Source organism: Pleurodeles waltl, chromosome 7, assembly GCF_031143425.1.
Source record: "Pleurodeles waltl isolate 20211129_DDA chromosome 7, aPleWal1.hap1.20221129, whole genome shotgun sequence".
In the NCBI taxonomy this organism is placed as follows: domain Eukaryota; kingdom Metazoa; phylum Chordata; class Amphibia; order Caudata; family Salamandridae; genus Pleurodeles; species Pleurodeles waltl.
The window spans coordinates 473054107-473080733 of NC_090446.1; the positions used below are offsets into that span (position 1 = coordinate 473054107).

At 44.8% G+C, this 26627-nt stretch overlaps 1 protein-coding gene across 1 annotated transcript in view; it reads left to right on the top strand.

Annotated features, from left to right (window-relative positions):
- The window catches only part of KIF22 (kinesin family member 22), a 136180-nt gene that overhangs the window by 23747 nt on the left and 85806 nt on the right, over window positions 1–26627 (top strand). The window contains exons 2-4 of the mRNA XM_069244087.1: window positions 1179–1390; window positions 17290–17417; window positions 21439–21596. Coding sequence (XP_069100188.1) covers window positions 1188–1390; window positions 17290–17417; window positions 21439–21596 — 489 coding nt within the window. The 5' untranslated portion in view covers window positions 1179–1187. The remainder of the gene's footprint in view (window positions 1–1178; window positions 1391–17289; window positions 17418–21438; window positions 21597–26627) is intronic.

Genomic DNA, 26627 nt, shown 5'->3' on the forward strand with positions numbered 1-26627 from the left:
AGCCGAGTCTATAATTTATCTAACCACCAGCCACTCCTTGCTACGGATATTTATCCACACTAAAATGCACACATAGATACGAAGATCTTAGTTCCTGTATAGTTGTATGCTCTTACTATTATATCTCACGCCAACACTCATAAGCAAAAATAACAACCATCATGTCTAACGTTAATAGTTATATAAAGTTTATTTAATGTCAGTACATTAAAATACAGCTGCGATGTATAGTGAAATGCACATACATTAAAAAAAACAAGCTAAGGGAAGCTGGATATTCTCTCATTATGTATATGCTGCTAATTTTGTATCTTGTTTTGAAATAAGTTGAATAAACAGATTTAAAAATAAGCTAGGAGTATGTATTAAAAGGGACTCAAAATACACTTCAAACCCCTCACCCCACTATTAAAAATCACTATGGATACTTTTACACGTTAGTAAAGCCTGGTGTCATGTATCTGATTACATTTTTAAAACCGTAACTGCAACTGGACATATTTAAAAACTGCGGAGTTAATAAAATAAGTGTGAAAAGTGTTTTTCTTTTCCACTTTCTTCCCAGAGGTGGGGGCATGGCATTAAAGTTTGAAAATCACTGCTATAAAGGACTCTAGGGCTACAATGATGGTTATGGCAGAGCACTAAAGCATGCTGTTGGCATGTCCAAGCCCATTCTGATCCTACTACCCTTGTTCCCAACTTCATAATGAAGGGCACTGGCTTGTCTGCAGCTCTCTGGACATAACTTGTCAGGCAAATCTGATTTTCTTCTACATAAATGTGTTAGACATTTAAAAAAAATCCTTAGTCTTTTTTTTCAGAATGATAGGGGTAGACACACTTCAGCTTAGAATGTTCTGTATAGTCAGGCAAGTTTTCTATACTTAACTTAATTTGATTTATTCAATAGCTTTGTAAGTTCTATCTAAAGCTTTACAAACTAGATGTAACTACTGAGGATGGCTGGAGGAATGAGGCCTCTAACGAAAATGGAAGCTGTAGCCTGATAAAGATGTTATAAGCCAGATAAATAATTTGGGCCTGTGACTACTAGTGTGAGTGTAAGCCCGTTTTGTTGGGCTTGTTGTTCACTTGAGACCTCCAAAGCAATTTACTTGTGTTGGAAGGTTGAATAAATTGGAGAATCTGACCTTTTTTTTTTTTTTTTTATTAAGGCTTTTGACATGATGCCTAAGCGAGTTAGCGTTATGGAGCCTTCAAGTCACCCCAAGAGGAGTGCTCCAGCACGAGTGAAGGTTGGTGTCCGTCTGCGGCCATACATGAACTTGGAAGAGAGCAAACAGCAGAGGCCATGTGTGCGGGGCCTGAACGATCAGTCTTTGGAGATAGTCAACTGGAGGAACCAGCTGGAGACCATGCAATACCAGTAAGTTCTCTTTTGAGGCTATAGGAGGTTGTAAGGTGAAGGGTCCCTGGACCCCATTCATACCATTTGCGTGTTTTTTTTTTTTTTAATTTTTTTTTTTTGTTTTTTTTTAAACCCCACACTTTAGCCCCCTGGGAGGTGGTGGCCACCAGGGCGGGAGTTCCACAACAGACCAGGCATGACTGATCTGGACTGCATCAGAGACGAAGACCTGTTGGTAGGACCACAGGCAGAGTAATAAGGCACACATCCAGACTGCCCCAGTGTGGTTCACAGATCGAGGTGTCCATTAGCCGTGTGTATCAGCGCTTTGAGCTCAGATAGTATTGCTTCCCAAAGGGAAGCCAGTGGGTATTTGCACAAACCCAGATCATCCTCCCTCATGTCACCCCTTCCGCCTCTGCCCATGCCACAAGAGACTGCATCCACCCTTCAATTGTAAGGGGATTGGGGGAGGGGGGTGAGGGGGTCTGGGAACTTTCACTGTCTGGTGATCAGGCATTTGGCCGTCAAGAGGCCTAAGTCTAGGAACCTCAAGGTTGCTTTTTGTTTTTTTTAGCTCTAGCGAACAATCTCAATATACACATCTCCCATGTGTGCAGTAGCGGGTGTGCCATGCAGGCAGAGAGTTGAGCCCACACACTGCCAATAGGAGTGCAGGCATGAGCAGGACCACATGTGAAGCAGGTCTGCTGCTACCAGCGCACATCGAGGACAAGCTGCATCAGTGCGATGGAAGTACAGGTTGATTTAGGCAGGGGTGAGAGGCGCTGTGCAATATGTAGAACTGAATCAAGCAAAATCATGTTGCGTGGTATGTTATTAAGGCCCTCCAGGACTGCAACCCACTCTTTATCTGTTCACGGTCTAGCAAGGTCACCTTCCCAACTGGCCCGCATTGCTGTAACTCTCTTCAGATGGTTTTGAAAAAGTAAGGTTCAAAATTCTAGGTATATCGGGGCTTGGTTCATTTGAAATACTCCCATAAGCTCAAACCGTTCAATCTCATTGGCTGGTTGCAACACCAAGAAAAAGTTGTGCAGCCATTTTATGACTTTAGGACTGGCGGTTTTAAATTTTGCTGTACTACCAACTAACTGGGTGTAGCACCAATGTAATTTTGAGCTCATACTGCGGCACCACAGGCAGTAAGGGCTGCATTGTGATGCTGCAAGACCATGAAAGTTGGTCAGCGACAGGGTCTGGCCACAGGCCAGGCTTTGAGGCCAAACTTGCGCCATGGAGTAGGCCTTATAAGGCATGATAATATTTTGAGTTAAACACCCCCAGAAATTTTATGGGAAAAAATGTTAAAATTACAGACTTGGGAATATTTGTAATAGCTTAATTTACATAAAGAAAACATGGGAAATTATCTGGAAAAACCAATGTTTAATGTGACTTTGTGAAAATGTCAGTTAAAAGTTAAATTTTAAAATAAAAAAAACTGAAATTCACCAATTCTAGTTAAATGAAGTAACTAACTCATGCTCTTGCCATTCAGTGCTTACCTGAGGAAGTAGTTTTGATTAGGAACTAATACAGCCTTCATACACTGACCAGGGTGCTCCAATTTGCACCAGGTGTCTGGCTCTGGTTGGACACTTAGGAGATATTGGGTCAGATTTGGAGCGGGCAGTGTGGCCTTCTGGCTACTGAAAGGGGCTTTAGCCAAATATAGCATTTTCAAGCACTCCAGAGAGCACTGCAGCTACCACATGTTTAGCAGCTCTTACTGCTTTATGAGCTACCTACCTCATGGGAGGCTGAAAATTCAGTTATTAGTACTTACTGAGGCGAGTGGCCAGAGGTGGGGCATTGCTTGGTGGAACCTCTTTGCTTGTTTGTCCATGATCTGGGAGCAATAAATGAACTGAGGATGCTGCTTGTAATTGCGATGTCTTAAATGTGCCTTAGAAGCAGGTAGGGCGCTACTCCATACCATAGTTGAAACGTCTGGCGCTGCAGCGTCCCTGAACCTACACAGCATGTAGTGTCGTAGCTGCCCACTGAGGTCATGTGACTGTGCCAGCTGATGCACTCCATGATGCTTAGTCAGAGACCGATTTAATGCAGGTTGTTCTGCCTACTAGGACAAAATGTAATTGATATGGCTGCTTCATAGAGTACAGTTGCCAAGGAAACAAAATTGGGGAGTGTTTCAGCTTTCATGCTGACCGAGCCAAAATGCACAACCTGAGAAGAGTCCAAAAGAATCTCTGTAATGCACTTCTTAGTCTAAAGAAGACATTTATTATATCTCTTCACAAGGCTTGTGAAGGAAGGCCAGTATAACCGAAACTGCACTTTTAAAAGGTGCAAAAATAAAGTGAGAACATATACAAAGAATCTTCAATCTATAAAAAGCAAATATATATACATGCAAAGATACAAACACCTGGAAAGCAGATAAAAATGCATCACTGTGGGGCCTATCTGGTACTTCATCCTTCTCCTGCCAGCAAGTCGTCGACCCCGGTACAACTGCAACGAAAGAGAGAAATCTATCCTCACGTGAAATGTATAAGGCATTCAACGTCTCAATCTCCCACTGTCTACCTCGGTCTCTTATATATCGTACACAAGCAAGCAAGGAAGGAGATTTTCTAGAAAAACCTTACTGCTCCGCAAGAGGTAGTAAAAAATGCTGGCTATTTTAGGTCTGGGTTGGAAGAAACCGGTTGGAACTGACCAGTTTCTCAAGGTGTCTTTCCTAAGCCGTTACCTGCTGTACCATAAACCTCATTCTAGTACATGGGTACTTGCAAACATTTTCACGGGGGCCACAGAGTTTGGTCTTTGATGTGACGGAGGGCCACACTGATGGCAGCAGGGTGGCAGTCGGGGGTTGGTAGTAAAATGGGTGTAAGGGACGCAAAGCTATACTTCTAGTGTCTGAATAGCACAACGTGAAACCATAAACTTGGGAATAATCAAGGCTTCTCCACTTAACCAAACTGTGTGATCCTAAGCAAATGTTTTATTTCACTTTCTCTCCTTTTTGCTGATTATCACATATGAGGACTTCCCATGACTTTAGGATGTGTGCTGCACAAAACCTTTTTGTGTTTGATTTAATAAATTATAATGTTTTTGTATAATTGAGACCTAGGCCACCGAAGAGTGCACATAGCTGACTTGCCTCTTAGCTCACCAAAGGCATTGTTGTCGGGGTGGGAGATGGGGGAAGTGAATGTTTCTAAATTCTGGTTAGAAAATTATCACTTTGAAAATATATATTTCTTCAATGCACTGATGTATATAATCTGGTGAACTAAGGTGAAGTTTCTGCGTGTTAATGAAATACACCTTTTGAATTTTGAGCAGACTTGATCATGCTTTTACATTTTTGTCTCAAACATGTTTCTAAAAATGAAGGTGTTTCTGATGTTACATTGTATAGAACCCCTCTCTTATCTCTCTTCTTAACCTTCAACTCACCTTAAATAAATGCTTGCCTGTTTATTTACATGTTTTTAATGTTGGTGCCGAGTCTAGCTAAGAGCAGCCCAGTGCTGCTGGGCCGCATGTAAAGGTCAGGAGGGCCGCATGCGACCCCCGGGCCGTACTATGAGTATCACTGTTCTAGTACATTCTTATCTTAGTGACTGACTCCTCCACGTTATGTCCTAGCCCTTTGGTGAGAAGAGAAAACAAGCAGACACGTGAAATAGCAAACCTGTTTTAAACAGAAAGATAGCTTCACCTCCACGTTAAAAGTGCGACTAAGGCTAAGCTGAATACAAAATGGAGTCTGCAACTTGTGACTGCTAATGTGATGGTGGACAGCTAATCCAAGTGCAAAGTGGTGCGACACGAAGTCAGTGGTCAAAGCACAAATCACTACGGTCTGCCCTCTGAACAGTGACTCGTGTAGCCTATAGGTTTAAAATCGACTTTTCGGTCTAGAACATTGCAAACGGATCAGGAATACATTGTACACAACAACATGATATAATAAGAGCTATTACCACAGAAATTCCACCCAAAGCTGTGATTAATTGTCCAAAATCAGGTAACCACTGAAACAACCAATCCCACCATCTCTGATCCATACCCGGTTTTACCCCTTTCACTAACGTATGTAGTGTATCAATGTGGGCCTGGATAGCTTTAGAAAACAACACATGCCTTCAAATTCATTACAACCATGATTATGTTTTAGCAAAATATAGTCTATAGCAGCCCTGTTTTGTAATGCAGCTTTTCGAGTGCCACGCCCATCTAATAAAAATTCAGATAAAGCAATAGAAGAATGGTTAATGTTTTTAACTATTAGACATGCTAGCTTATTAATTACCCTGGTATTGTATACAGCTAAATCAGGCACGCCTACAATAGAAAGACTTAAGCTTAGATACTCTGATTGGGATAATTGAATATCTGAATCACAAGCTTCATTTAATTGCATAGTGTCTCTAGGATAACGAGTATGTATAGAGTTGGATGGAAACATGAGTCCTAGGCGTGTAAAAGTACATGGCCCTCCTGTAATCTTAGCTGGAATTAAGGTAAAAGTGAGTTTCCACACGAGAACAGCCAGCCAACTAGAAACTTAACGTGTTTAATGTGACTGGCAGCAGTCACTAGATAAGCCATGTAATTTGTCATGTTTTTACAATGTCTGTCCGTTCGGTAAAAGCACAAAACTGTGTTTCCCACGGTAAATTTTGAGAAGTTGATGTTTTTCTTTTCTGCACTCAATTAAATGGTTTTTCCAACATCACGAGAATTGCAGGACATGTAGCAAAACACGTCACCGGTAGTAATGTATGTAATTATCTGAATGAGATTGTCCCAGTTCTCATCGGTTGTTTCCTGACAGTCCCTACAATGCTCATAGGGACATGTCCTGTTTTTGCACATCTTTATCCTGGTTAGTGGCATTGAAAATTTCTAACAAAATGCTTGTTGGTATGACGATCAAACACGTAGACAAAACATCCACAGTGCTTCTCATGGTGCCCATGCAGAAGTCAGATCTGTGGAGGAAGGTCTGCCCCAAATGAATCCAAGTATTGTCATTTGGGTGCAGTAAAGGTGTTGTGCAAAGTGGTAAAAGAAACCAGTATGATCATTCTCACAAATAACACTTATCGGGTGGAATATGTTCCCATTTTTTTTCTTTCTTTCCTGGTTTCATGATCAACAGGACATTATTGGGGCCCTTTGCTACAATTTCTCCAGGGCCATTTGGGGATTCCACCCACACTTTAGCACCAGGGTTTTTGTCAGTTGAAGCAAAACCTCCCTTCCCACGTACAATAAGAGGCTGGGGCAGTCCCCTTCCTCACCAATCGTCCTTACACTGGAATTATGACAAGTTGGGCAATTCTGTCTCCGATTTGTATGAATAAATCAGCTTCTCCACTATTTAACAGAATAGCTTTGATTTCTCCTTGGTAATCTACATTAATCAATCTACATAAAATCTGAATACCTTTTGAGGGCCAACCCAGATCTGGGAGCAATCCATCTGAAATGCTCCAGGGGAATCTATACTCAGACACCTGTTTCACAGTGCCATGTCTCGTGGTTTCATTCTGGAAGCTTGTAAAGCAAATAAGTCAAGACCTGCAGATTTGGGGGTGGCTCTGTAAGGAGCTAAGGCTCCAGGTTTGTTTTCCCAGTACGTGATGGTATTGGTGGCCACATGGGGTTGTATTTGCAAATCTAGAATTAACATTTGCATCAGGGGTGTTTCAGCATTTGTTAATGGTCTGTTATTCAGGATCTGAAGGGCTTCATTTAAATGCTCTCCCCAATTTTTCAAAGTTCCATCAGATAATTTTCACAATTGGGCTTTCAGTAACTCTCATTCAGTCCTGAGGCTTGTGGATAATAAGGGATATGATCTATCCACTCAATATTGTGCTGAGAACAGTAGTCCTGCACCAATTTGCCTTTGAAGTGTGACCCATTGTCACTCTGGACCTGGAGTGGTACTCCTTAGTATAACATTAGCACGTCCAAAGTTCTGACAGTATTGTGCTGAGTGGCACGTTTTCAAGGTACATCAATCGGGTACCAAGAGTAGAAGTGTCCACTACGGTGCAGGTGTATTGACACCCGCGACTAATCAGTAGTGGTCCAATGTAATCAATTTGCCACATGGGTCCTGGTAACTTTACTCTCCCCGAATGACCTCTGATAGTTTGCAGGACAGATCTGTTGTGTGTGCTGACAAATAGGACATTGCAAAATCAGTTTTTATAAAATCTAGCGGAATGTGCTTCCCTCTAATCTCTGCCCACCTGTAAGTGGCTTTTTCTCCCAGGTGTCCAAATTTTTGGTGCGCCCATTTAGCCATCCTCACCATGTCAGAATCCTGTATTGCCACTTCGGTCTGAGATTTTAGCATTGTCTGCAAGGGAATTGAACCAGCATTCTAATGAGCCAGTGGGACAATGAGCATCCATGTGGTAAATTGTACTTTGTTCTAACACTTCCCAAATTTCTTGCCACAACTCTTTGCCCCAAACCTCCTTTGTGTGCATGCCATGTATCTAACCCATTGGCAGTGGACCAAGAATCAGTGTAAAATATGACAAATTCCAGGCAGGTCCTGCTTTAGAGCCTGATACACAGCGCACAGCGCTGCATATTGGCTACTTTTCCCTTCTCCTGTGGTGGTCAGCAACTTTTTGTTAACTGAATTATGATATCTCTTTCCAATGTGTTTTGGTACCCACGTATTTGGATGAACCATCAGTAAACCATACATGCTTCCTATTCTCCGGGGACAATGATTCAAATGTCGCACCGCATCTCACTGGCGACTTTTACCTCTGGTGCCTCCTGCTCCGTCTCCTCATCCTGTACTTGGGCTTGTGACACCTGTTCATGTAGGGCTGCAGTGCCTGCCGGCCCTACTCGAGCCGTGTCCTGTATATACCACTTCCATCATATAATACTAACCTCTTGTGCATGTCCTAAACGGTGAGATTTAGGTGAACTCATCACCCACTGTGTGATTGGTATTTCAGGCCTCAGAATTACATTATGACCTAGTTTTACTTGCTCAGTATCCACTAGAGCTCAATAACAGACCAAAAGTTGTTTTTTCAAAAGGATATAGTGCTCCCCAGAGTCGGGTAGTTTTGTAGTCCAAAACCTCAGGGGCACCCTCGTCCTTCGTTGTTTTTGCCGCATACTCCAATTTGCATATTGTCCCTGAACAGTTACATGTAACTCAGTGTCTCCCTCCTGCACTGGCCACAAATCTAAAGGCTGTTGAATTGCTTGCTTTGCCAAATTAAAAGTACACTGCTGCTCTTCACTCCATTCAAACTCATGTTTCTTCCTTGTCACTTTGTACAGAGGGGCCTAAATCTGACTCAAATGAGGGATGTGCTGACTCCAACAACCAAACAACCCAATAAATCTGTCTCCTGCTTAGTGCGGGGTGTGGCAAACTCTAATCTTTTGCTTCACTTGAGGTAACACCTCTGTGTCCCTGATTCCAATGAATGCCTAAAAAACTCACATTTTGAAATGGTCCTTGTGTCTTATCTGTTAATCATCCACCCCTTACCCTGCAAGAGTTCCACCACTCTCTCCAACTGAGTCTGCGTCTGTTCTTCCGTCGCTCCCTGAATCATCACATCAATGTAATAGGTCAGTTGCACACCTGGAATGACAGATACTTCATCCAGGTGCTCTGCCACCTGCCAGCCAGTGACCGATAGTGGGACTATCTATGTACCTCATTGGCCCAGATGACGTAAGAAACTGTCACTACCGTGTGAAAATGAGAATTGTTCCGGACGTTCTGGCGCCAGGGATATAAGAAAAGAACATGTTGGTAATATCAATGGCGGCATACCATGTCCCTGTTTGTTTCTATATTTGTTCAATCAAAGAGATGGTGTCTGGGACCGCAGCTGTCAGAGGGTGTATGTTTGTTCAGCTCGCGGTAATCAATTGTCATTCTGTACTGGCCACAGGGGATTGTTCTGTTCAGTAGTAGTTGGAGCTATCACACCAGCCTCAATCATGTCTTTTATGGCTTCACTTATTTCATGCCCTCAAGGAATGCAGTACTGTTTTCAAATGAATTCTTATTTGCCGGGGGCACCTTCACTGGGGGAATTTTTTTAAACGACCCACTCTCGTGGCTGCCAGTGAAAAGTAACTCTTTGTTCCAAACTGATAACCATCACCCAGCTAGTCATTCCTTTCAAAATGTCAATTCCCAGTATGTATTCCATTCCAAAAGAGGCACAATCAGCACAGTATATTCTCTTTTTGCTGCTGTTTCTATTTTCATTGGTACTGTGGTTTGCACAGTGGGGGTCTGCACCCCCCGTGATGGTGTAATGCAGTCCATTAAACTTCGTAGGGTAGTGGTCAGGGGCCCTCAAAGCCTCCTTAGGGGGCCCGCGACTGCTTAGAAAATTAAATAACGTTAACAGATTAGGTCTTTCAGTAATGACTGTGGAGGGGCCCCAGAATCCAATAAAGATTCAGTGGGGGTCCCCAGGCTCCAGTAATGATAAAGTGGGGGTCCACAGAAGTCAAAAGGTTGTGAACCACTGTCCTAGGGTTTCCATAAATCAGAGGCCTTCACCCCTGGTGTCAGTTAAGGGTCAAACTGTTTGCATATTTTTGTTTCCAATGTATTTCTAAATCAACATGAGGTCTTATCTTGATGAGCCCAACTTTGTACCGGAGCTTGGCCAGTTTCCTAGTCTGATTCAAACCTGTCAACTTTTGCCTAAGTGAGGTCTGGATATAAGCTTTTATATTTGCGAGCAGGCTCGCCCCTGTCCCTGTTCTCAAAAGTTAACCAGTCACTGTCAAGGTTTTCCTCCCTCTTTTCCTTCCGCTGATAACTGTGACTTTCTCTGCGGTTTCACGCTTGTTAACTTGCCTGTTTACCTTTCTGCTGCCTTCCTTACGATCCAAACCCCTTTTACGTTACATCTCCCACAATCTTTTGGTATCTATCTCACCAATCTGCTCTTTCTTGACACCATCTTTTTAGTAACGTCGTAAAAATGTCTTGCCTGGACACTCCAAGATCTGAGGGTCACACAGATATCAAAGATTTCTCAGGTTTACAATTGATGTGCATTGCCCAAGAAAATGGTGGATTTCATTGCTTTCCCCCTTACTACTTTGCATTGAATCATGATTGCTCAGTTTGAAAGCCATATAGTATAAATCAATAATCAGACTAGCACCAGAGTAAGCCAAACGACTGGCTATTCTCCAAAATATAGTAGCTTTTATAATTTTTCAAGGTACAGACGTTACAAGCATTTCCTAGTGATTATAACCTGGTTAGGGTAGCACGAATGCACTTGCATAAAACAGTCCATATTCTGTTTAAATAAAAATAAAATACTTTCTAGAGACACCTACTTCCTAATGCATTTCATTGGTTGGGTTATGCATAACTAAAGAAACAAATTGATATTTTATGAAACAGCTGTACAATGATTTGTTCAGCTAAAGAATAAGATATACAGAACATCAGCAGGCAAACTTAGAAATGTACATATAAAGCACCCTGAGCATTGCAAGCCAACACAGTTTCTACTCTTACAGATAACACAGTTGAGGCTTTATTTAGGATGATTTTCCAGAAATGGAAAAATAAAAGAGCACAGGGAAAGTTTCACTCACATAATACATATGCACTATTATTTAGCAAGAAGAATAGCTGTCAATGTAAGCTGACTGCGGCCTAATATTGGTAACAGAAACCTGTTAAAATTGGGTACTGTTTGTATAACCTTTAAACTCACCTACAGCAGTGAAAACCTTGAAAGTCTTTTTTCAAGGAATGCATGATGCAAAATAGAGCTAGCAATGCACTGACGTCATTGTGGCAATAAGTCTTGCCGACGTCGCTTCCCCTTTTTATCCGTGCCTTCGACACTAAAGTTTTTTTCCTACATCTTGAACAGTTACTGTTTCGAGGAATTGTTGAGCGGTACAATGTCTCTGCTGAAAAAATCAGGATTTAAGCCTTGTTATGAGTGCGGGCGTTACATGTCTGACAGATCCTCATGAGAATTGCCTGTGGTGCCTGAGCTCGGACCACAATGTGGAGGGATGCGTGTCCTACCAGCAGATGAACCCGAAGGCCTTGAAGTAGAGATGTCTTTGAAGATTAAAGGCGAGGGATACTGGTTTGCATAAGAAGCAACGCCAGCACGACTCCACGCCGTTCTTCCAGGGATCAGTCTCTGTCCCCTCTGAGACGGTGCAGTGCAGTGTGGGAGATGAGTCCTATGGTGACTCCACAGGATTCTCTGGCGCCAGCCTTTATTGAAGTCTCGGAGTCCCTGGTGAACCCTACGGCTCAGTTTACTCCTGTGTCAACTTATGGTCAGGAGTCTGGTGTGTAGGCATCTGAGTCGGTTCAGACGCCTCAGGAGGAGCAGAGGTTTCCTGCCTTTCTGACTCCGGGAGCGGATCCATCCGCGTTCTTCAATGCTATGTTTAGCGTTTTTAACAGATCTATGGCCGCCCTCTGGTGCACCTGCTGGTCCCACTGGTTTGTTAGCATTCACGCTGGCTTCGCCGGCACCGTACAAGCAGGCTCCATTTGTACCCTTCTATCCTGGTGATGGTGCTGGTTCTCTGCCGATGATTTTGCCACGCTTTATGATGATGCTGATGGAGTCTATGTTGGTGCCAGAAGGATCCCGTTCGACCCACAGTCTCTGCATCCTCTCCTCTCCCGGAGCATCCATCTTCTTTGAAACCGGCTTCATCTAAGCCGACTAATTCTGTCTATGTCGCGTTTGTAGTCCAGACTGAGGTTGAGGAGAAGGGCCTTGAGGTTATTGGAGGAGCAGGAGTATCGGCGGCATCTGTTGGAGGAAGGAGGAATTCCGGAGGAAGGAGGAATTCCGGAGTCTATGGGTAAATTTCAGGGCCTAGACTCTGCATGCAGCTCAGATACATCCCCTGAGTGGGATTTCTCATCCCCTGGTGACCTCACAGCGGAGGGAACTTCTTGCCACAGTGTAATAAAGGCTTCTGAGTTCTTGGACCTTCCTTTGCGGGCATCCGAGGCGAAGACAAACATTTTTAACATAGGTGTTACATACATCGGCTACATCTTCTGAGCCTTTCCTCCCTTTTAATGAGGCCCATTCTGGACATTTAGAGGAAGCCTGTCATGTCTCCAGCGGTTTCCAGGACTGTGGCTAGGAGTTAGTTGCTCCAGGGAATCTGCAGTTTGTCACAGCATCCAATGCCTGATAGCTTCGTGGTGCAAGCCTCTTGTTCTGCGGGGTCGGCTCCTGGTTCGTTTCCATGCGACTCCTTCAGATGGGGAGTCTAAGCGTTTGGAGCAAACAGCTAAAAAGGTCTTCTCCTCATGCAGTATGGCCTTTAGGTGTCTCAATGCTCTGTGTGTGCTGGGGAGGTATATCCATACCCTGATGGACTTGGCAAGAGCTGTTGAGCCAAGATTGCCTCAGGATATGCAGGGGCAGTTTGAACTCCTTTTGGACAGTCAAGCGGCAGCCAAAGCAGATTTAATCTGGTTTGGACACTGCAGATTTGGTTGCCAGGGCGATTGGGCACTTCAGTGGCAACCAGGAGGCATGCCTGGCTGAGGGCTTCTGTTTTCTCCACGGATGTTCAGGCTACTCATATGGACCTTCCTTTTGATGGCGAGACGTTTGGGTTCAAAGCAGACTCTGATTTGGAACTATTTAAATACAGCAGGGCTACTGCAAGGTCGTTGGGACTCCAAGCTTCATCGTCTACACACTTTAGGTCTTTTTGAAGGTTCAGGGGTTTTGGCCAGGGGTCCCCTTTCCATGGAAGGCCACAATCCAACATTCAGCAGCCTGCCAACCCTCTCTACTGATCTTATACATGTCGGGGGTGGGTTAGGATGCGAGGAGCCACTCAGCAGCCTTCTGCTTCATCACCTTCCTCTGGGGGTGGTCCCACCAAGGAAAGCAGCCCTAGATTTCTCTCCATTTTACGCCATTTTTCTCCCGTGGAGGTTGGGAGGGAGGGAGGGAGGGAGGGAGGGAGGGAGGGAGGGAGGGAGGTTGGGAGGGAGGTTATCTCATTTTCTCCACGCGTGGGAGTTAATCACATCGGACTCTTGGGTGCTGAATATTGTGGGGAAAGTTTATGCCCTTCCTTTTCGGGAATTTCCCCCTCCCATTATTTGTCTTGCATGGAAGATCATCTCCTGTTACCTCAAAAGGAGGTGCAGGTCCTTATGTTAAAGGGTGCAGTGGAGTTGGTTCCGGAGCAGGAGAAGGGTCAGGGATGTTATTCTCAAAGTATTTCCTGATTTCCAAGAAGGATGGTCGATTTTAGGCCTATCCTGGATCTAAGGATTTTGAATTTGTTCCTCAGAAAGGAAAAGTTCAAGATGCTGACCCTAGCCCAGATCCTTCTTGCGTTGAACGAGGAAGACTGGATGGTGTCTGTCGACTTGCAGGATTCTTATTTTCATATCCCATTCTGATGTCGCACAGGAAGTATCTCCGGTTTGTGGTAGGGTCGCAACACTACCAGTTTGCGGTCCTTCCTTTTGGTCTTACTTCCGCACCTCAAGTCTTCATGAAGGTGATGGCGGTGGTTGCAGCGGACCTCCAGAAGGAAGGGACTATCTGTATTCCCTTACCTGGACGATTGGCTGATCAAAGCTGGGTCCCCAGAGCTCGTGCTGCATCGCTTGCAGGTGACAATCCAGTTGTTGTTGAACCTGGGCTTTACAGTAAGTGTCCAAATCTCACCTGGAGCCCTCTCATTGGCTCCTGTTCATAGGGGCAGTACTGGACACACTGAATCATGCCTCTCCTCCTCCTCTTTCTTTCTTTTTTTGTTTTTCGCGCTTCTTTTTTTTTTTTTTTTTTTTTTTTCGTGTACATTCAGGCGTTGATTCCAATGTTTCAGAATAGAGAGGCCGTTCCAGTCCTCATGGTCCTACGTCTGTTTGCTTCCTGCATTCTGTTGGTAACTCATGCATGTTGGCACATTCGGGCTCTCCAGTGGTGCCTCCGCAAGCAGTGGTTTCAACACAGGGGATCTCTGGAGTCAATAACGATCTCCAGAGATGCTGCAGTGGATCTACAGTGGTGAGCTGTGGACGGCAAACTTTCTCAAGGCAGGCCGTTTTGTCTCCCACCTCCGGTGGCCACGGTCATAAGAGATGCTTCCACTCTAGGGTGGGGGACTTGGAGCTCAAAGGTCATTGGTCTCCAGTGGAACAGATGTTTCACATCAGTCTGTTAAAATTTACCAGCAGTACGCCTGGCTCTTGAGGCCTTCCTCCTGTCCCTTCTCAGTCAGTCAGTCAGGTCTTAACAGACAACACTACTAAGATGTGGGTCATCAAAAAGCAGGGAGGAGTAGGGTCGTACCTTCTCTGCAGAGAGGCTCTGGTCCTGGGCACATGAGCATCGTATTTGCATAGTAGCAAACCATCTGGCCGGAGTTCTCAATGTACGTGCGGTCTCCTTGGGCATTTCTCGGCCGATCACGAGTGGCTTCCCCATCCAGACCTGGTTCTTCACATCTTCCGGATGTGGGGATTTCCACCGATAGACCTGTTCGCCACTCATGTGAACGCATACTGCTTGTCGTTCTGCGGCCTCCAGTATCCGGGACGGGAGGCGTTGGGGGACACGTTTGAGGTGTCTTGGTGCGACCAGTTACTTTATTCCCCCCCAACTCCCCAATACTTTTTTGATTCCTTGAGTTCTGAGGAAGACTTGCCAAGATTACGCTCAAGTCATTTTAATAGCCCCAGATTGGCTAAGAAGGGTGTGGCACACAGACCTTCTCCAACTCTCACTGTGCCTACCGCTCTATCTCCCTTACAGGGTAGACCACCTCTCGCAGTCCTAGGGGCAGGTTCTACACCCCACCTCCAGAGCCTGCACCTACATGCCTGGAGATTGAATGGGGCAATCTGAGTTCCTTTTCCCTTCCTCCAGAAGTATTGGATGTTATCTTATTGGCCAGGTGACACTCCACCAAGACTGTCTATGCCAACAGATGGGCAAAATTTGTTACTTGGTGTAGAGAGAGGCAAATTGATCCCTTAAGGGCCCATTTGTTTGATATTTTGCTTTTTGCCCTTTTTTTGGCACAGAAGGGTTGTGCAGTTGTGACACTGAAGGGTTATTTGTCAGCGCTGCCTGCCTTTCTTTGCCTTCCTGATCAGCCTTCCTTGTTTAAGTCCCCTATAGTTATTCGGTTCCTTAAAGGATTGACTAACAAGTTTACTCCCACTCAGTTTGTCATGCCTCAATGGGATTTGAATTTGGTTCTGACTTTTTTGATGGGTTCACTGTTTGGCTTTTAGTTTTAAAAACAGTTTACCTAATGGCTATCACGTCAGCTAGACGTGTGAGTGAGCTTCAGGCTTAGTGTGAAACCTCCTTTTACAACCTTTCATGCTGACAAGGTGGTGCTGAGAACCAGTGTGGCTTTTCTTCCTTAAGTGGTCACTCCCTTTCACATGGGTCAGTCTATAACACTCTTGTTCTTTTACCCTCCTCTCCATCCATCGGAGGAGGAAAGACTTCATCGCTTGGATCCAAGAAGGATTCTGAGTTTCTACACTGAGAGGACAAGAGACTTTAGAGTTGATGATCAACTTTTCGTTGGATGTGTGGCAAGATGAAGGGCAGAGCCGTCTACATGATAACTATTTCCAGGTGGGAAATTCTTTGCATAAAGATTTGTTATTCGCTAGCAAACAAGGTTTCTCCTGAAGGTATTAGGGCCCATTCCACCAGGGCTAAGTCTGCCACTTCGGCCTTGGCTAGAGGTGTCCCAGTTGTTGGAATTTGTAAGGCCGCAACTTGGGCTTCCCTCCACACTTTGGCGAAGCATTATTGCTTGGACTCGGAAGTTGGGCAGGACGGCCATTTTGCACGTTCTGTTTTGCAGGATTTCTTGGTTTGACCAGTCGGGCACCCTCCTCCGAGTGCGGGGCTGCTTTGAGATTCTATTCATAAGGTGAGGAATCCACAGGTAGTTGTATCCATCAGAAGAACAAGGTACTTGCCCTCTTTAACGCTTTCTCTGGTGGATATAGTAGCTACCTGTGGAGTCCTCTGTCCCATCCGCCTCCCCATTGCCTGTCTGGTCATACCAAGACTTCTTTTATCATGAACTTATATATGTTTTTGGTGTTGCTATAGGATATTGTGGTTTATATTTGGATCGGTATATGGTTCTTGTGAGGTCTGTATTCACCTGTTCGCCTCGAAGGCATGTAAAAAATGGTGAAACTGATGTTAGCATGCTAGCGAAGACTTCCTATTGCCACAATGATGTCAGACAGAGTTGCCTGCGGAGCCGTGCAATTATGACGTCCTCGCCGGCGTGGGGAGCTAGGAAGAAAACTTCTGTCCAATGCTGGCGCATTGGGAGAATTCATAAGGTGAGGAATCCACAGGTAGCTACTGTATCCACCAGAAAAAGCGTTACTGACTGTAAGTAACTTGTTCTTTAGGGAGGAAGGGTAAGGTTATTCACCAGTGCATCCATCTTATAAAATGCTGTATTTTATTGTCGTTGTACCCTAAAGGACTTTGAGTGTGTTGCAGCCTGACTAGTAAAAAAAAAAAAAAAAAATGAAAAAAAAAAAATGTGCCTGATGGCTGTTTCGTAGAAAATTTCCATCTGGAAGGTTGACCTTTCTACCATAGCTCTTGTAAGTTTCATCTTATCGTTGTTTTTCAGTGTGCTCTGCTACTGAATTGGCCTATATTCCCACTTGTATTAAAAACGTTTTTGGATGAGGGCACTGCTGCACAGATGGAAGCTGTTGGAGAGTAGTCAAGCGATGCTGGGGGGGGGAGGGGGGGTTTACTGAAAGGCTTCTCCCTCATATGTTAATTAGTTGGGTGTTTTTGTTCAACACTTTCATTTTTTAAAATTTTTCTGTTTTCCAGGTTTGATGCTTTCTACGGTGAGGACAGCACCCAGCAAGAGGTTTATTCTCGGTCTGTTGAGCCAATCCTCTCTCATCTCCTTGATGGTCAGAATGCCAGCGTGTTTGCTTATGGACCCACCGGAGCAGGTGTATATTACTAACAGCTGGAATTTTCATGTGAACAGGAAACTGTATCAGGCTTTTGATTATGTTGCAGCACTCCTTGTCGCCCAGTGACCCCTGGGCTAAGTATGAATTTCTGTTCATTATCAATCCAACTTGTAAATATGCCCCTCTATAACAAACCTTCAAATGCGACTGACTACCTTTTACAAATGTATTCTGGCTATGCACATATCCAGCTTGAGTTATAGGAGGACCCTTAAATATCAACAAGCAAGATCTTGGAACATACTGTTTTGTGGATGAAGTGATGATGTTTAAACTTGAAAACCTGTAAAATGGTTAACTATAGGAGCCCCTCCTGCTGTAGATTTACCCTTTGTATAAAGCTGGCTATCTATGCAGTGTACTGAACATAAGGAGACGCTATGCAGATGGTCCAGACGATCCTTTGGTTTACAGGAGTTAATGTAATAATCTCAAATGCTGTGTTTTGTGGTAGTGTGGGCGAGCAGTTCAGGATTATCAGAGGGTAGTGGTAAGCATTTGTAGAACACACAGCCAATAAATGTGACACACACACTCAAGAAGAAAATATATATATATATATATATATAATTAGTTACCTTTTTAAGAAGCTAAGTACTGTTGCAGTGTATCAATTTTTTGACAGTAAGTAATAATTTACTTGAATGCACTTTTATGCGTTAAAGGGACTTCCTTTGGATAAATCACTTTTACTGCACTGGGGATCCTTTCAGTCAACTCTCAGGGCCCCCTTTATGTCTTAGGAGGACAAAGTCTCAAGAACCAGCAGTTCAGTTTTACCTGTTCTAGGTTGTCTGGCTGCAGAGGTGCTGGATGGGTTGGGTGCCTTGCATACTGCACAGTTGGCTTGGGGAGGGGGGAGGAGTGGCATGTAGAAACAGGCTTCCGAGGGTGACTTGGGGGGGGGGGGGGGGGGGGGGGGGGGGAAGGTGTCAAGTCCAGGTGCTCTCAGTAGGGGGGCTCAGCCAGTGGTGGTCCCGGGAGCAAGGGAACACAGTTGGTTGTCATGGAGCTTGGGTGCAACACGTTTTGGTCGTCTGGTGCTCCGGTGTCCAGGTGCCCACAATTCTTGTGTGGACCTACAAAGAAAATGCAAAATCAGGGCAGCTGGGTCCGCTCTCGGTGATGGCCTCTGCGATGTTGACGTCCTTTGGCAGTGGTAGGGTTTTGACTTCAGACTGGAATATGCTTTCCAAATACATCTTGTGCACATTCACCGCCCATGGGGAATGAAGTGCCCATTCTTTCTGTGTGAATAAAGTCAAGTGACTTTCTGTCCTTCTAAGAAGGCCATGGCTTGAATGCCTTTTCTTGCTATGCATCACTTAAGTAATGATTGGGGAGCCCATATTCCTACATACAGCTTGTGCAGTACGATTTTAGTAAGGGCACCAACATACTGTTGTCCATTGGAAATCTGGCCTCTGCTTTGGTGTAGTAAACGGACAGCGGTGAGTGTAAGACTGCAAGATCTTAGATTTTTTTTGGGGGGCTTGAATGATTTGCAGCCCTCCCTGAACTGGGGCAGTCCTATGGCATAGGACAATTTCCAATGACATCCAGACATTTAGAAGGCAGGTTCTGGTAAGAAAAAAAGCATGCTGGCCCTTCTTTGATAGAAGATAATGCTGCGTCTGGCCCAAATATCTTTAGGTTCTTTCTCTGGGCGAATAGCATGGGTGAATTAAATTCTTCAGGCTGTCACATCTGTTGTGCTGACCCTTCCAGACAGCTGGAATTTAGCAGTTGTCTGTGAAGCAGATTTGGCCTTAATAAGAGAAGTCCAGCTCTTCAGGCAGGTATTTCAACCTGGAGATTCTGATGCCAGACGCATAATCTGTTTAGATTGTCTTCAGTGACTAATTATTTATATATTTGTTTAAGTTGCTGTTTTACCTTCTATTGTGAGGTCAGAAATCCTAGAACAAGAATCTCCAACTTTTTCTGTAATAACTATGGCCAGGACCTAATTGTATACTGCACAAACTCATTTGCCTTACCAGCCCATATAAATTTGTGTCCCATGGCCAATACAGCATTGAACCAAGCATGTGGAATGTGCAGTGAATAATTCTGAAGAACCTACAGAAGTCTTGGTAGGATCCGCATTTTGAAGAGTGCTCTTCTGCCCAGAAGGGTGAGGAGGGTGTTCGTTCCATCTTGCCATGTACTCACAGGTTCTGCGTGCCGCAGGTTCAGACTCCATGTAATGTCTGGTTCCCAAGAGATGTATATGCCCAGATTTTAGAAGTTAACGCAGTGTATTGGTATACAGGATTGTCAGGCTTAATCTCCGCTGTTGCCCCTCAAAGGGACCAGCAGGTATTAGTTCCAGTTGACCTTGAGCCCAGAGGCTGCCCTGTACACTTTCAAGATATAGAGTCTGGGTCCCATCTCGGCTGGGTGGGACAGAAACAGTAAGACATTGTCGACGTAGAGTGCTATTCAGTCCTTCATTGCCAGGCCCCACTCAAACCCCCACCAAACTTGGGCGTTGCACCTGATCCAGACCACCAGGGGCTCTATGGCCAATGCAAACAGAGGAGAGTGAGGCATCCTTGCCTGGTGCCCCTCCTGATTTGAACCCAACGCACAGCACCCCATTGAGCTGCACTCTGGCCTGTGGACCAGCGTGTAGAGTACCCTAACATATGCGTGAGATTTAGGTGCATGTCCCATTTAGAATAGACACCATCCAAAACTTAAAGGTCTCCTTCATGCAGCGCTGGTGTAGTGTAGCTCTATCGAGCACCAACTGTTGTCTTGTTTCAGTCTGCTTCATCTGGGGCCTCACTTTCTAGTTAGTATTGATACCTCAACGTCGGTGATTTGGCTTTTTCTTTTATGGTGGTCACACTTGTAACTTTGGTTACAGTTAGTGGCAATGCTGTGCTGAAGGTGTGCCACCCCACGGGACCCTTGCATACCCCCATGTGATTATATTCTGTCATATTCCCTGCGGGCTACAGAATGGAGTTGGTGATCCTGTAGGCAGGTTTCCTGGAGGCGCAGGACCTTAGGGCTTTGCCGTTGCACAAATTGGAAGACTTTCTTAATATGGTCTAGGAGCCCGTTCACATTCAAGTACATAACTAAGTAAGTCTCAATCATGGGGGGTGGAAGGTTAGGGAATGAACCAAGTGAAACCTGCTGCATACATTTTGCCAGCCCCTTTCCAGGCAGGTTTGGCAGGTTTTCCCCCTCGGTGAGGTGTATAACATAAGGCAAAGCAAAATTAACTTAAACCAAGACACCCAAATACTGTTAGGGGGTTAGTTTATCATTCTGACCTGTCTGATACCAAATATGCCCAGGTTCAGAGTTGCCATTATGTAGCTGGAAACAGACCTGTGTCCAGTACACTGGTAAAATGGCTTCCCAGCACTTACGAAATCCAGTGCAATGGAACTGGAGTTCATAGGGACACCCCTGCATGTAGGGGTGCCCTCAGACACAGGGACCTGCACCCTGCCCTTTGGGCTAGAAGGGCCTACCATAGGAGTGACTTACAGAGACCTGTGGTGAAAGGGTACATGCACCTTTTCACGCAGGCTGCAACGGCAGGCCTGCAGACACATTTTGCATGGGCCTCCATGGGTGGCATAATGCATGCAGCAGCTCATGGGGGACCTCTGGTGCCCCAGTGCCCTTGGTATCTTAGTGCCATATACTAGGGACTTATAAGGGGACACAAGTATGCCAATTGTGGAGTGCACAAAGGTCCTAGGCAACCAAATTTGGAGGGAGAGAGCACAATCACTGGGGTCCCTGTTAGTAGGATCCCAGTGAAAACAGTCTGAGCACACCGATAGCTGGCAAAAGTGGGGGTAACAATGCCATATAATGACTTTCCTACAAACGTCATGGAATCACCATGCATAATCTCCCTCAGTATAGCCAATCCAGATCTAGGTCCATTACTAGGGTTCATGGGTAGTCCTGCACATGGCAACATCTGTGATAATAGTCCTTACAGTGTGTTCTGGTTTCCTCACAGGTAAAACGCACACCATGCTTGGCAGTCCAGAGCAGCCTGGGATCATCCCCCGAGCAGTGAAGGACTTGTTTCAGATGACTCGTTCAGAGAACAGTTCCTTTGGCGCCCACTGGAATTTCAAAGTCACTATGTCTTATCTGGAGATCTATCAGGAGAAGGTGAGTCTAATCTTTTCACCAGTGGTCTGAGTTGCACAGTGGTGCTGGATATGTGCTGCTTGTGTTCGCAAACTGCTCTTGAAGGTAGCCTTAAGAGTGCTGTCTAGAGGATGAAAATGTAACAAAAGCTGAATCATTTGATGTTTTTTTTAATTTTTGTATTTTAAATCTCTGATCTAAGTAGATCCCTATCTGATCTCCGCTCCATAAATATATCTTGACTTTCCTGTTCTTGAGTACAATCATATACTTAGTAACCTGCTAAAAGCATGGCGCAAGGATGGAGGTTTCTTATGCATTGAGCCCACTGTTGTAACAAGTTATTATACTTATTGTAGGAAGCTAGGTTGTGGTTGCAGTACAAAATCCCCTCCCCTGGTTTTTAGAAGCAACTTTGACTGAAGTGCACTGGGTTCCTGCTAACCAGGTCCCCAAAGTCCCTTCCCTAAAACAAGGCACCTGGTCACTTAATCCCTGTGTGACCAGGCCTTTCAACCCCCTGTAATTCCCTAGTAAATGGTACCCCTGGTACCTAGGGCCTAGGTACTGAAGAGGGCCCCTCAGAACTACAGCACAACTTGTACCACTCTGGGGAACCCTGCACCAACCTTATGCAGACTGCCATCGCAGGTTGCGTGACCAGGTGATCCCAAAACTGAAAACATGACATGGCTCACAGCCTGTGCCATGTCCCCTAACACTGCATGTAATGTATGCAAGTTACCCCTCTAGCATTCCTTCGAGCCCTAAGGCAGGGTACATTATATTACATATGAGGGCATAACTGCAAGAGCAGATATACCCCTACTATGTCTTTGTTGTTCTCAGACATAGTAAGTGACCAGAGGAGCCATTTTAAATGCATGTGCTGGCCCGTGGTCACTACGGGTTCCCCAGCTACATGATCACTTATCCGAATATAGGGGTGTTTGGTATCAAACATCTCAGTAATTAGCCCTCTGATGCCATTGAGGGACTTATTAATAACTGCACCCAGAGGGCACCTCTCAGACACCACAGACGCGTTCCCCGCCGCAGTGCTGCAAAGGCCTAGATGCCTTTGTAATGTGACACAGGTCTTGCCAGGCGGCAGAGATGACCGAACAGTCCCCTGCCCCTCCTTCCTGACCCCACTTTTGGCGTCCGCACAGGTAGACACATTAGTCAGATTAGGAGGTTAGCCCACTTTGTGCTAGTCCCACCCCTGAGGAGGAGAAGCTGGAGTACCTACTTTTTAAATTCCTCCATCTTGTTTGGAAGTTTCTCATGGGCTGCGGACCTGCCAAGCAAGAAGAAACTACAGGGAAAAGACTCTACAGCTGCTGGAATCACAGAAACTCGACACCTGAAGTAACCACTGCACCTGATGTCCAACGACCTGAGGTGAAGCCAAGCCACGGTGCCAGCTTTGTTACCCAGCTGCCCAGAGACTGAGTTCATTGTGGTCTCTCACATCTTGGACTCTCCCGAGACACCGGCAGTCTCTGCACCCAGGCCCCCTCTCCCACAGGGTTGTGGTGAGATAACATTTGTCATCTTCCGCAAGCACTGCACAGAGGTGTGGCATTTAATAAAATATATATATCTGACCATGGGACAGGCTGCTTCCTAAATCTACTTGTCCTGTAAACAAAAATCTACTTGTCCCTTCGGTGCCATGTAGTGCTGCAACAAATTATGGCAGATAAGAGCTCTGATATTAGTCCCTCTGATTATGCTATAATCGGGCTTAAATACTAGCAATTTCCTTAGTTTGCCATCTTTCTGTAGATCTACTTACTGGTGCTGGAGGTAGCGGTAAGCAAAACGTTTAAGGGTTGGAATGCCCTTTTGAGTCTGCGCAAACCTAATAACTTGCATGTTTTAACCAGCTCTTTAAACTTTTCCCATACTGAGAGAGGTTGGAAATTTACTCCTGACGAGGGCAGAAGTAAAATGTCTTCCATGGTTTGGCTGGTGGGGGTGGAGGGGAGTGGTTGGAGGGAAAGTGAACTTGTAAACACAACAGATGTTCATGTGAGCAAATCTATACATGCATATTTACTCGTTCTAAAATACAGTTCACAGATATTTTCTAAGAGTACGATTTCCTAGTCTACTTCTGGAAATTCTTGTGAATTCATGAAATGCGGAAATCTGCACCAATGCAACAACATATACCATGAGTGCACTTCTGTGACTTTCTTTAATAATTGGGCCCCTAATTAGGTCTGCCATTGACCAAGATCTTTAGTTTATTTATTTTTTGTAATTTTTTTTTTTTTATTAAAATTCTATCCCACTCTCTATCTACCAACCAGCTGGCTTCACTGTGAATGATCGCAGCTCTTCCATAAGAAGCATATGTGCAGAAAAAGTAGTTTTGTTCAGTGCCAGCAACTACTGTCAATGTGTGTTTTTGTTTTGTGCCAATGTCTTTTACAGTGATGAGGGCCCAGCAGCTAACAATAACGTTCTACAAAGCCATGTCAAAAAAAGAGGTGCCTTGACAAAGCCATAAGCATGGCCACTGGAATTATGCGGCAGGAGAGCGTCATTATGCAGCAGGGTTAAGCAAGTGATGTGGCAAGAACAGCCAAATTATGCTGCATAATGCAGCACATTTTGGAATAATACTTCATTATTTTGTCTTTTTAAACTTGGTAACACTCTGGGCATTGGTTGTACCTCATCAGTACCAGTTTAACGCCCTAATATAGCAAAAAAACAATAGAAAGGGGACCAATCCAACTTTGCGAAGGGCCTTTCATTGAGTGGCAACACGTCTTCACATTTTTACTAACTTTTTGAACTGCTTGACCTAGAAACTATTTTTTGTTGTTAAAATCTGCAGGTTGTGTGGCAGATGATGGATTATGTGGCAAGGGCAGCAAATCTAGAACTGCAAAAATCACTGTGGCAGCCCATCACAATCCCGGTGGCACTAGCCATACGACTGACCACCAGTGTTGGGCCTCATAGCTTCGCTAGAACTTGTTTATTTTCATGTTTTCCATAAGCTTGTCGAAACTAGTTGGACTAATTTTCCATTATGAATATTTTTTTTGAACTACGGCCATGCATGAACACATTTTACTAAATGATGTTGCGAAGAAATGGTACCTGAAATTTCACTGGAAATTTGCAATTTATTTTTCCTATTTGCATCTTTTATTTGAACATTTGCTTTTGAAAGCAAAGAAACATCAAGCTTGCATTTAAGCTTCTGCAAGTATTTATTTTTGCATTTAATCAGAGCATTCCGGTAGTATTATACTTAGCCTCATATTGTTACACTTTTCACATGTGTACACGTTTGTTTTTATACTGGAACCTGTCAGTAGTGCAGTCTGAGCTTACATTTATTTACAGTACTCAACCTATTAAAAGCTTTGCATTAATGAGCCATAAAAACAAGTTAAAACTGCATCATCAAATGGACACACATTACATCCACTGCAGACCATTCCTTTCCCTGCTCTATAATGTTAACTGGCAGCCAAAGGATTTGTGCTGTAGAGGGTTGGGCCAACTTGTCCCGAGGACAAAATGTGCATGAAAACATGTTGTCCTTGACATTAATGCCCTGGGTGTGCCGCTATAGGAATGCCACACCCCCGACCCCAGCCGAGGTGGGCTACTGGTGCCAACGACATCCCTTGGCTTCTAAGAGCTCAAGTCCGCCACTGCCGGACTCCTCAACGACACCTGCAGCTGCAACATGCCGGACCTCTGACCCTGAGTGGTCCCGGATGAGAGAACCTGACAGCTAAATACAGCCCTGCATCTGTCGCCCCTGGGCACAGAAGAGGACCAAAGGTACACCCACATCCCGAGCACTCCAAGTCTACTACATACCTGCTTGTTTGTCACGTGGTCCAACTCCCATAGAGAACCATTGGGCACCCGATGCATTACTGCATCGCTGCACCGTGCCACCCCAGTGCTGCCCCGTGGGACCTGTTCTGATCAGTGCCCAGTACTTACTTTTGCTTTGTGAGATTGGCTTTGTAAGTCCTTGTTAACCCTGTGTTGGAGAACATTCTTTTTCCTCCATAGGATAACATTGATAACTCAGAAAATTTCAGTGTTGATTTCTGAAACTGCAGAGTATCTAAGCTTGAGTCTACTCACCTGATTACGAAGTTCTTTGGTTCGAAACATATATAAAAAGAATTGTTATTTTTGTAACCTGGTCTCTAATTTATTCCTTGAGTGACTCATTTATTGCCTTTGAGTACAACAAATGCTTAGCACGATCCTGCCTTTGACTTTCCTCCTGAAGTCTGGAATGTTCCAGCAGCCTGGTGTCTCTCCACTAAGATGGTGCACGCATGCTGATGACAAAAATTTGCATTATATTGTACAGAAAAGTCTATTGACTCGGTCTGATATTCTTCTCTTAATTCTTACCCTTCCCCAGCAGGGCTCTGCTATGGGTACTCGTAAGGGCTGTCTCTCTGCTCTGTTGGCTTTTCTCTGGCTGCCTGACCAACCCTCATGTACAAGCCCTTTGAGAAACCTATTTACAATAGTGGACTTAAATTCAGTTTTCCCCTCGCCCTTTATAGTGCCTCAGTGGGACCTTAATATGGTTTTCGCCTACCTTTATGTGCACTCCCTTTGAACTGTTGCACAATTATCCAATCTGGTTGCTTACCATCAAGACTGCCATTCTGGTGGCAGTAACATCTGCCAGGATGGGGAGTGAGTTGCAGGCTTTGCCATGAGACCCAGTCAAATAGAGAGGCTTGGATGACAGAGGTGCTTCGCACTAGGGCCTCTTTCCTCCCAAAAGTGGTGACCCCCATTCCAATCAATGGGCAGGGGACAATCAGCCACCCTGCCTGCCTTTTACGCTCCTCCACATTCCTCTGAAGAAGAGGAATGACTTCACCGGCTGGACCCAAAAAGAACAAAGTTGTTCTACCTTGACCGTACAAAAGAGTTCCAGTTGGACGACCAACTTTGTGGGGTATGTTGGAGCAAAGAAAGGTCAGGCAGTACAAATACTAACCATTTCATGTTGGGTCTTTCTCTGCATTGAAATAT